The following is a 12,425-nucleotide window of genomic DNA, read 5'->3' as shown; positions in this document are numbered from 1 at the left end:
GCAGGAACGGCAGGCTTAATAATGGCTAAATAAATAATGTGAGAAACACGCGCGTCGTCTCCCAACAGCAGCTGCGCGCCAGGCCCGGAGGGGGCGACTCCTAACCGAATTATTTATAAAGTCCTTTCAGGTCGGATACTCGTTCGGAGCGACCTGGGGCAACGCCTACAAAAATATTAAGGCTAAGCTTCATCGATCACTCCCTCCAATCTCGCCGTTATTTTTTAGGACGAGCACATGCACGGCGAATTGCCTCGTGTTCCCCGATACAGTACATTTTGTAATTTAACAAATGCGCATGTCGCCTCAATCCCTTTTGTTAGTCTACAAGCAAGGAAGGGGCAGAGGAAGAAAATGATAAAAATGACACATTCGGACAGCGAACGGCTCCAAGTTCTATTGTGTGTCACCGTATACAATCGATGTGACTTTTTAACAGCTTCCCTTCCAGAGGAGTTGCTGAAGTTCATTAAGCTCCAGCTTCATCTGCGGCACAAAACACCAGCCATCCTCATTAACACGCTGTTATTACCGAGATTCAGTTATGTAATTGCCGAACTGAGTCTTTTCCTGAATAAAATCTAAAAATCGGAGCGGAGAATGGAGTAGCTATGGTGCTGTCAGTTTGTCGACCTAAACCAGAAACATTTGGGGGATGCGGACGACGAAGGGGATTCCAGTTACACGCACACCTAAAAAAGTAAACTCGCTTCCCCACTCCAACACTCCACATAATACCACCCCCGAGCCCTAAGCAAATGCTTAGTCGGTTTATTCTTTGCACCTGCACTATAAAACAGGGGGCTCATACTTCACATTTTTTGTTGTTTCCGAGACTATTCTTTTGGACGTGATTTAGGCATATATTCACGGGCTCTAAAATGTATTTTAAATTAAAGAGCAAATTGATTTGGAAATATATTCATGAACAATATGTACCATATATTAGACAACTCCTGTTTCCTGAAAGCAAAAAAAAAAAACACTCCAGGACACATGAACCAAATAAGGAGGTGCGTTTGCCCATCTTGTCTTTTATACCCGCATTTCTCCTTCGGATTCGTAATGAAAAGGATATGGATTACAGACCAGTCGCAGGCACCAGCTACGAGGGCGCGTCGTTTGCTTGAGGTAGAAGAAGACAACCGGAGCCAAAAGCGGATACTGGAGCTGCTCCTCACTGTCAGAACCCAAGTCCGCGACCCGTTCAGGACCACATGAGTCTCCCGAACCGAGGCTCCCTTGAACGGGGTTGTCTGTGCTGCCTCCGTCCTCATCGTCCCCTGACTCTGATATTGGGACCCTGGCATCCTTGCCGCCCAGTGGATGGATCTGCGTTCCCCTGTCGCCATCGGTCATGATAGCACAACTGACAGTTGGAACCTGCCGGGAGATGCAGAGGGTTACCGACAGGTCAGGTAGACATTAGGAAGAGGGTGCGAACCTCAACAACTCAGCTCTGAGTAATAAAATCAGGAACGATCGGGCACATGAAATAAAACATAAAATAGTCGCTCACACACACACATACTTAAAATAAAATAAGGCGACCAAAACTGTAATGTAAGTCTTACAATATGAATAACCAAGTCCACATATTTTACTTTTCGACGAAAAACCTCAGCAACCAGGCATAATTTAACCAAAGCCACTACCTTAAAAAGCAATATATGATTTATGAAGGCAATCGGTGCTACTCGAATTTACAGAAAAAGCTTTTACCTTAATAAGGAGCACCGTTGAGTTTCCATAGGCGTAGACCTTCACCTCCACCATATATTTAAGAAATCCCTTCCTGACGGGCGTTCGTATTCCATCTGCGCCAGCAAATTCGCTGTGTAAATCAGATGACAAATTAATCATACAACGACTGGCGCTGGAGATATTTCTCTAGTCTTTATCACATACACGGGAATAGAACAAGTACTTCGCGTGCATGCGGCGAATCCCGCAGTCACAGTGAATCTGAAAACTTCGGATTTAGCTAAGGGGTTCGGGTCACGTGACCCAGCGGAGCTCTGCTCTGACAATTAGAGCGTCCACGGCAAATGAGCTGCTGGAAGGCGGGCGTATCCTAGTGGATTTCTGTATCTTCGGGTGCTAGACACTGGTGCTTGGGGTTCTTGCCACTGGCGCCTGCAACTGTAGACATCGGTTCCGTCATTTCTCCGCTAACATCTTCTTTCCGAACCACTTAAAACAAGCATATTTAACGTACGGATGAAGACTGAAGGTGTGGTTCAGATTTCTAAAAGTAGCAGATGGATCCAGTGTGCTGTGGTTTTATTATAAAGGGATACAATAAGCGTGATATAATAATATTTAGATGTATTTTTAAAACTTTATTTTAAAATAAATCATTATCATAGTTTACTCATATATTGTCAAATATATTTGCTCGACCATTATGGGTAAGGAAACTGAGGTGAAGGCACAGATGACTAGCGAGTAGTCAACACTAAAGGATTCCATCCTGGGTTGTGGGTCGTCAAAGCAAGTAGCGCTACGACTTGTGTGCAATTGTATCTTTTTTAATGTCTTTGTTTAATCTGAAACAGTTAAATTTCTCTTGAGACCAGAAATACCTGCATATACGATACCCACACGTGAACAGTGAAAAGAAGACTTCAGAAGACTCTGCCTGGATCGGACTCTCCGCTTTCATAAAATACCGAGAGTAAACTAAAGAGCTTTAGTATCACACAGTGCATATGTACTAAATATAAAAGTGAAAAATATACTGAAAAATACAACACTAATCCATCTATCCATTATCAAACATATTCATTTTAGATCAGAGTGGCGAAAGCACGAATACTCTGGTTTTTATGAATAAAAGCGGCACGGTGACATTCGCCACAGTCCTTTAAAAATACCAAACATGTAAGGAAGAGAAGTGGAAGAGGAGAGGATTCAGCACGGATCACGCTGGCCCAGAATATCCTCACTGCATACTAACAGTGGTGAGATGACACAATCACACGTGGATTAAGGACAAATATAAAAAAGGATGACAGTAAGTCTACATAAGGAACATATTCTGTAGATTATTATCTACGAATTCTACACTGAATCGATATTTTAATGATCAAAAACTGACACAGTCGATGAACCTTGCTACAGTAATACAAATGAAAATTTACTTTTGCTAATTTGCGTAAATGAAATATTACTTTTAATATGAAAAAATATTTTTGCTAATTTGTCTAAATTAATGATTAGTGTTAATATATCTATTTGAAATAGTTTGATGGACAATTAATACATACAATAATGGTATCTTTAACTTTGCATTATCAACACTGACTTAAAAGGACATAAGGTTTGGTTTGACCCACATGGGATAAGACTAAATTAAATTTAACTGAGCGCATTCTTAAAAATAAAAGTGCCAGAGTGGTTCTTCAGAACAATAGGAAACCGGTTTTGTTTCCCAAAAGACCCATCCACATGAAGGCTCCAGAAAGAACCATTTATGTATTTAGATCTGTAACTGGCTCCATGCAGTAAATAACCCTGATGGTAACAGATTTGTGAAATGCCAATGGGTTAATGGTTTTAAAAGGACTGTCGCCGCATACAATAACACAGGGAAAGATCTGTTAGTGTCCTGCACGGAAAAAGATACTTTGATTTTAAGAAACTAAATGAACAGCAATAAGAAATGAACAGAACAGACATAAAAGGAACAATTGAACCATGGGCAGGGAGGATCTCTGGCTGACACATAAGATGTTATTTTGGACGCTGGGAGATTTTCCAAAAAATAAATTTTCTTATGCACAGGCATTCAGGGAGTTATTTAAAATATAGTACCTCTTTAAACTGGACAGAAAATTGCTGGAAGATCAGAATATTTAATGGTATAGCCTAATAGGTGTCAATGTGTTGCTTTAAAAACTGTGTCCTTTGGAGAACTTTGCTCTTAAAAATAAAGGTGCCGGAGTGGTTCTTTAGTGCAATGCCCTAAGAAAAACATTTTTGGGTCCCAAGACCCATCCACGTAAAGGAACCTTTTATTAAATCCATAACAAGCTCCATACATAATCATGAACAGATGATAACAGATGTGTGAAATACCAGTGGGTCGAGATATTAAAACGACTCTCACTGCATACAATAACTCAGACTGAGTGCAGGTTTTCTCAATCTGTTAGCGTCCTTCTAGGTAGCCTACCTTACATTATAGCTTTCAGCTTTTTCTCACATATTAGAAAGTTTTTCAAAGCACTAAGAACCAATTTAATATGCAGACAATTCTTCATATGAATAAAGTGGTGCTTTATCAAGGTATATGAGGAACACACAACCAAGTAAAGAACCATAAAGAGCCATTAAAGAATCAGTAATAGTAAGAGTGCAGAAGGAACATACCCTGCTCTTATTGGTTATGCCATAATATCAGACTGTCCATATAGATAGATAGATAGATAGATAGATAGATAGATAGATAGATAGATAGATAGATAGACATTTGGTTTGTTTGTTTTTTGTTTATTTTTTTATTGGATATCAAGGGTTTCCCCCTTGCTTGCTTCGCTCACCAATCCCCAAGGGGCTAAGTGCCAGTCATATCGTGTCTCTGCCACTAGCATTGTGAAGAGGGGGCCTGAATGCACCCCAAGGAGATGCGGTCCCTCCTACGAAACCCCCTCTTAAACGGTGCTACAATGGGAAACAAATACAGTTTTTATTTTTTAACCTCCTTTTTGCTCGATCAGCTGCTGGCGTGATCTCCATCTTGTGCAGCGCTTTGAACGTTTAAAACCCTGTACAGCAGCTGTCTTACTCTTTGTCTTTAATTTAGTGTGGTTAAATGTTTTGGCACAAAGTCTTGTCTCGCAGAACATGAGTTCTTGATATTTTTTAGTTTATGATTTAAAAATGGAATACAAATCTGAAAATCTAACAACATCACATTAAAGTTCGATAAATTCTGAAAAGAATGATACCAAACATACAGTATATTTGTAGGTTTTAAAATAAGCCCGATTTAAAGCGTGACAAAAATGTGACATAAAATTATTGCACTTTTAGGCTTAGGATGTTATATATAGAGAGTAGATTGTAAGTTCACAAAATGATGGAACAAATAGTCCATCCATCCATCCATTATACAACCCGCTATATCCCAACTACAGGGTCACGGGGGTCTGCTGGAGCCAATCCCAGCCAACACAGGACGCAAGGCAGGAAACCAACCCCGGGCAGGGCGCCAGTCCACCGCAGGGCAATAAATAGTCTAAAAACAAAATATTGCTCAAGGAACTGCCATATGCTCAGTATTTAAATGCCTGTGTTGTGCTGGAGACATTGTTATTTTTGGTCCAATAATTTAATTGATTTTTTTTTAACAAAGTGCAGAAAAATTAGTTACAGAACTTAAAGCAGTTATGGTCTTACAATATCAGTTCAGCTGTATAAGAAGCTGCAACACTCAAAACATTTTTAAAAATCAAGATGACATCTGTATTACAATGTAAGTATGTAGAAAAAGTACATTATATTATATTTATTTTGTCTTTTCTACATTCAGCCGTATGAGTGATTACAGATATTGGTAACACATGCATAATACATTTTTTGGATTTAGCTTTATTTGCCAGTTGATTCAGTCATTTTATGATTTTACCTTTCCTTTATCTCACCTGAACGATTTTTCAGTTTGCATTTGTGCAAGTTTTGTGTGAGTCCGTATTCAATCTTGAATTGTATATCATGGTGATTTCTATGAATAAAGTATGCTGCCTCACAATTCTTAAGTACTTGGCTTATGTCATGACCAGAAGGTTTGCATGTATCTCACAGGGTATCAATGGGGGGGGGGCTCTAGTTACCTACTACACCCAAAAGTGTGGGCTGTTACAGCAAGGCAAATTACCATTTAGAAGTATTTCAAAATTCATTTCAGATATCCCAGACACAGTCCAGCTTTTAATAAATCTGACGTTCATTTCAAGATTTCCCGATACATATGAGGCATTTGAAATGCATTTCTGGATGTCTCAGGTGCATTTGGAGATATCACATACTGATGCTTTTTAAGATATCTTGACTCCAGGATATCAATTCCTGTAAAACCTTACTATTTTTAAATGCAACAACAAAGTAATAGCTATTACAGAGTTAAAACTTGACAGGGACTCCTTTGGCAGCAATTACAGCTGTGAGTCTCTTTGGTTAAGCTTTGTACATCTTGACAGTGGAATTGTTGTCCATTACTCTTGGAAGATTGCACAAGCTCCATCATAATGGAGGGGGAAACGTTTGTAAACATCCATTTTTGAACTGTCTTACAGGTGCTCAATTGGCAGAGGTTTTGTGTTTGACAGTTGACATTTCACAGCACTAACCTTTTTGGTTTAGGTCACTCCAGTGTGGCCTTTGTTGTATGTTTTAGGTTTCTGGCCAGTTGGAACATAAATCATATTCTTCCAGGTCTTAAGCTGCATCAGGCTTTCCTCCAGGTGTTTTCTGTACATAACTCAATTCATTTTTCGTTTTGTCTTTCCAGGTTTTCCAGTCAAAGTGAATCATCTCCAAAGCATAATGCTGCTCCACCACAGAGATGGTGTATGCAACTGTGAAGGTGAAAAGAGGCCGTGCCAATTCATACATGTTGAGCGAGGACAAAATAACAAAAAGAGCACATGTAAAAGGCGTTTAGCTTTGAAAATAACCAAATCACAAGTACAAGTGCAGCTGCAAAGGTGAGTCATATTAGGTTGATTGCAATTAGCAGCATGTGTCAGCTATAAAAGAGGTCTGACAATTACCACTTTCTTATTTGGGTTTTCAAAGCAACATGAGGCAAATAACACTTCCAAAGAGGTCAGTGCCCAAAATGCAGGTGCATCAGCCACAAAAACTGTAAAATTATTTCACACGTCAAACAAAACCATCTCAAAAATAATGACAGCACATGCTAAACATGGAGAATCTGCATCAGCAAATACAAACCATGGTCACAAGTTGAAGCTAATCAACAAGGATCGACAGAGACGTCATATTACATTGGTAATATGGTCAGGTATGTCATTGCCCACCCTATTTTTCATTATCAGAATGTGGCAAAGGTTGGTTGGGGAAAGCCAAAGGACGCCTTCCACTCGCGATGCCTGTTGTCAGCCATTAACCCTGTTAGCAGATCCATGGTGGTGTGAACAACCATCTTCTGGAAATCATTAGGTCCAATGCTTGTTCTGCATTTTCATATAGCAACCAAGGAATATGAGGCCATTTTGCAAGTAGGTTTCTGGGTGCCTATGGTGCAAGTTTTGTTTCCTCATGATGTTCCCTTATTCTGGGATAATATCCCATATATATAAACTGCTGAACAAATTCACTAAAGGTTTCATGAACACTAAAATGAAGTTAAATGCCTCACATGACCTCCACAAACGCAGAATTGAAATACCACTGAACGCCTTGTTGGAGCATAGAGAGCACAGTGGATTTTTACCTTCTTTCTTGTTAAGAAACTGAAGGATTAACTTCTTAAAGAATGGTGTTAATATTCTACCACACAAAGTTCAGGACTTATATGAAACAATTACAAGGACTGAAGGAAAATGGTGAACTTACTCTTAATCAGGTGCTTGATATTAATATAGTATTAAGTGTCTGCAGCATTTTTGCTGACATGAAGATTCACCTCAGTACTGGAAATAAAGATCCGCTCTGTACCTTCATCTTTACATATTTTTAAAAAGGTACAAGTCTTTGCCAGAAACACATGTTTCTCGTGAATGTATTTTTTTAAAGGCTGAGGTGGTGATACATACATTGAAAAATACCTTACATTAAGTATTGAAGCACAGCAAAACAAATCCTTTTCTGTTTGGTTCTTCCTTCTGTATTCCATCTTTCAGTAATATAAGTGAAATCACAGTCAGTAACACATTGACACTTTCTCTGTCCCTTACTTTAAAAAAAACAGAAAATAGACTTGATACATGTAATATAAGCAAACCTACAAAACTCTACAACCTACCTATTATTACTTGTTAGCTACAATAACCACTGAAACCTTCTGTCACAACATTAACTTCTTCCCTAATTTCATTCAAATGAAACAATACACTTTAATAATAATGATAATGTGAGATAAAATAATAATAATATGCAATAGTGGGAATATGCATAAGAAGAAACCGAGTGACAGCGTCAATAAGGGGTCTTATTTCATATCTTAAGAGGTGTTGCTTGCCACGTGATGTATTCACCTTTCAGGATTAGTACTGTATATATATATATATATATATATATATATATATATATATATATATATATATATATATATATATATATATATATATATATATATACAGTGGTGTGAAAAACTATTTGCCCCCTTCCTGATTTCCTATTCTTTTGCATGTTTGTCACACACTGCGGTGGGTTGGCACCCTGCCCAGGATTGGTTCCTGCCTTGTGCCCTGTGTTGGCTGGGATTGGCTCCAGCAGACCCCCGTGACCCTGTATTCGGATTCAGCGGGTTAGACGATGGATGGATGGATGGATGTTTCTGATCATCAAACCTATTTAACCATTAGTCAAATATAACACAAGTAAACACAAAATGCAGTTTTTAAATGATGGTTTTTATTATTTAGGGAGAAAAAAATCCAAACCTACATGGCTTGGCTAATTTGACTAATGGTTAAATGTGTTTGATGATCAGAAACATTTTGTGTGACAAACATGCAAAAGAATAAGAAATCAGGAAGGGGGCAAATAGTTTTTCACACCACTGTATATATATATCTATACTAATAAAAGGCAAAGCCCTCACTCACTCACTCACTCACTGACTCACTCACTGACTCATCACTAATTCTCCAACTTCCCGTGTGGGTGGAAGGCTGAAATTTGGCAGGTTCATTCCTTACAGCTTCCTTACAAAAGTTGGGCAGGTTTTATATCGAAATTCTATGCGTCATGGTCATAACTGGAAGCAGTTTTTCTCCATTTACTGTAATGGAGATGAGCTTCAACGCCGTGGGGGCGGAGTTTCGTGTGACATCATCACGCCTCCCACGTAATCACGCAGCACATAGAAAATCAGGAAGACCTCAAAAAAGCGCTGAAGAAAACATATAATTGAGAAGGCAGCGAAACAATAAGAAGCGAGCAAGTGACATATACAACCATATTGATGAGTTCTGCTACTTCGGAAACAAAGCACGATGTAAACCTACACTTTAAATTAAGTTTATAGACAGGCTGCCGCTGGCGTTTGTAATTTAGTGCCTGCCCATATAAGGCCGTCCGTCAGCGGCAATCCAATAGCAAACTCCCACTAAATATTCACGGGTTAAGGACTGTGCTTATGCAGAGGAAGATGAGATGGTCAGCGTGGTGTTTGGCACAAACTCAGCGAAACTGCGAGAGAAAGTTTTAAGTGCCAGGACTAAGGTAACATTAAATAAAGCTATGGACATAGCACGAGATGGCACCAGCACAGCTGGGAACCTTCGATGCAAGTACACCGAGTGGCTCACGTGAACTGACGCAGTGCACAGATAAAAGGCAACAGTTCCAAAGAGCGCTGAACAAAAACCGAATTACACAATTGAAAAGGCAGCAAAAAATATGAAGCGTCTGATAAGCATATTCATAAATGCAGCTACTGTGGAAACAAAGCACACGGTGGAAAAAGTCAATGTCCCGCTAAAGGAAGACAGTGTAAAAAACCCGTGCATGCAGTGTGTCAGGTCTCAGATAAAGAAGAAGACGAGCTGTTTATTGATGCAGTAAGAAACGAATCGATGAATGAAACCTGTCATCTTTACAACGATTGACAAACACGGAATGTAACTTGAACACAACACATCCTACAAATACGAACCTGATTGAAAGAAATAATGATAATCAAATCCTTGATGACAGCAACACTCAGTAACACTCACAAAACAAATACTGTATATTGACAGTCATGTTACGTTATTTTTAAAATGTTCCCTTTTCTTTTCTACCTTTTTAACACACTACTTCTCGCTGCGATACGCGGTATATATATATATATGTATATATATATATCCCGCTCTACATACTCGAATAATGAATACTTTATTCGCCATCAATGATTGTTTTGGTAAAGCCATACTCAGTGTATTCATTAGATGAACGGTAAAAAGTAAGAGCGAGGGAGAATGACTCATTGAGGCATGCAGGCTGTAGTGCGTCAACTCTATCTGAATTGCGATCACATTTGAAAAATATATCTTTTCAAGTTCTATTTAGTCCATATGTGTCAAACTCAAGGGCGGGCCACATCCGCCCGGCGTGTAATTATATCCGCCCGAGATCATTTTATATACTGTATTATTGTTATTAAAGCCGGGTATATGAAGCGCTGGTAACACAATAAACTACAGATCCCATAATGCAGCGCTTCAGCTGCCTTGCCAACACTTACCGCTTACTAGAGTTATTGCGCACTGAGTTTGCACGGCGCTTTGGTGACTTTGAAGAACAAAAAAAGTCCGTCTACATGCGGCTCGAACCTTGTGCATGTTTGGTAGCACATATCTGTGTGAGAAGCTCTTCTCAGTGATAAAGAATAACAAAACAGCACACAGGAGTCGCCTCACTGATGAGCACCTGCAATCCATCCTGAGAATCTCCACAACACAGAACCTCACACCAAACAGAAACGAACTTGTGGCCAAAAAAAGATGCCAGGCGTCCAGCTCTAAAATGACATATGAGCAAAGACAACTGAATGATTTGATTTGTTATTGCACGTAAGAGCGGAGTCAACTGTTTTAACAAACAGCGTCAACACGGCTCCCAATTGCACTGATACTGAAATAGCTGTGTGTGTATATATGTAGATATGTATGTATATGTATATATATGTTTATATATGTGTGTGTGTATGTATGTATATATATATGTATTTGTGTGTATATATGTGTGTGTATGTATGTAGATATATATGTATGTATATATGTGTATATGTATAGATATGTACAGGTTTCACAGCCGCCTCTGGGTTTAGGAGCTGTAGCAGCTCGTCCATTGAATGGAATTCGCCCCAGGCCGGCTGGGCAAATTCCTGGGGTAGTGTTGTAGCAGCAAAAACAGGCCACTTGCTGCACTATTTGTAAGGGGTAATCAAATGGCCGTAGCCACTCACCCACCTGCTGCCAGAGAGCCATAGCCTGCTCTGACAGCCCTTTACTGGGTTAAACTCCCAGTTTATATTTCTTTACCTGCCGGCCTGGGGATAACCCATCATTAACAGGGACCTTGGTCCCGATGGGCTGCTCGGCTTTCCTGCCCAGGAAGAGCATACTGAGCTACTCGTGTGTGTTCCCCAGAAGCCAGCCCACGCCTGTGGGTCCCTCTACCTTCTCCACGAGATGGGTTGGTAGCCCCGGTTATGCTCGTGGAGCAGAGCCTGCACCGCCCTTCCTGACCCCCGCGCACTCCCTGCCCCAAACTCGCCCCGTACTCACCCACCTGGTTCCTTGAAGGTCGTGTCCCGGTTCTTCAGGGACACCATCCTGCCGACTACGCCACTGTAATAAGTAGAGACAGAGGCGTGAAAGGTTTGGGGCAGCCACCCGCTTAATCGGTTTCCTGGCTGCAAAGATTTGAGACATCATAGTCAAGTTTACACAACAGAGTCCAAACAGAAGTATATATATATATGTTTATGTGCACTCCCTGGGCAGATGTATGTGTGTGACAGTGTATATATGTGTGTGTATATATGTAGATATATATGTATGTAAATATATATATATATATATATATATATATATATGACAACAACACTCATCACTCACAACAGTGACAAAACAATTACATTGACAATCAGGTTACGTTATTTTCAAAATGTTTCCTTTTCTTTTCATTGCTTCTTTAACACTACTTCTCCGCTGTGAAGCGCAGGTATTTTGCTAGTATATATATATATATATAGTCACAAAAATGACCAAAAGACATTGAGAAGGTTTCAGGCAGCCACCCGTATAATATTTCCCGGCTGCAAAATTGATACAAAAGAACAGACATGTTCACACAACTGAGTCCAAAACAGAACTGATTCACTAGAAACAAGATGGCGGCTTTAAAGGCCAGTATGGGAAGTGATGTCATAAAGACCGGAACCGTAAGTATTGTTTTTGGTTGCCCCAGAGCCGGGCTGGATTTCCCTAGAATGGTCTGCAAGGAATCGAAAGAGAGAATTAGTGCACTTCACCACCCCCTGGTCCGGCATGGAATTACAACTACTCAAGCCCTTTAGTTGTCTCCTAAACATGCGTGTGTGACAATATATATATATATATATATATATATATATATATATATATATATATATATATATATATATATTGTGATAGATGTCCAGGGACCTTGCCCTGCCGGGATGCCAGAACTACAGAAGTACGGGAAGAAGGACAGTGTTTTCC

At 39.7% G+C, this 12,425-nt stretch overlaps 1 protein-coding gene across 1 annotated transcript in view; it reads right to left on the bottom strand.

The window, feature by feature from the left end:
* The window catches only part of LOC120542474 (voltage-dependent T-type calcium channel subunit alpha-1H-like), an 88,042-nt gene extending 85,816 nt beyond the window's left edge, over positions 1–2,226 (bottom strand). Inside the window, 2 exon segments of the mRNA XM_039774980.1 lie at positions 1,079–1,383; positions 1,723–2,226. Coding sequence (XP_039630914.1) covers positions 1,079–1,383; positions 1,723–1,863 — 446 coding nt within the window. The 5' untranslated portion in view covers positions 1,864–2,226.
* Positions 2,227–12,425: the final 10,199 nt, after the last annotated feature.

This window comes from Polypterus senegalus, chromosome 13, assembly GCF_016835505.1.
Source record: "Polypterus senegalus isolate Bchr_013 chromosome 13, ASM1683550v1, whole genome shotgun sequence".
NCBI classification, from domain to species: domain Eukaryota; kingdom Metazoa; phylum Chordata; class Cladistia; order Polypteriformes; family Polypteridae; genus Polypterus; species Polypterus senegalus.
Note: the sequence above shows the minus strand (reverse complement) of the source record. Positions and strands in the feature narration are given on the sequence as shown.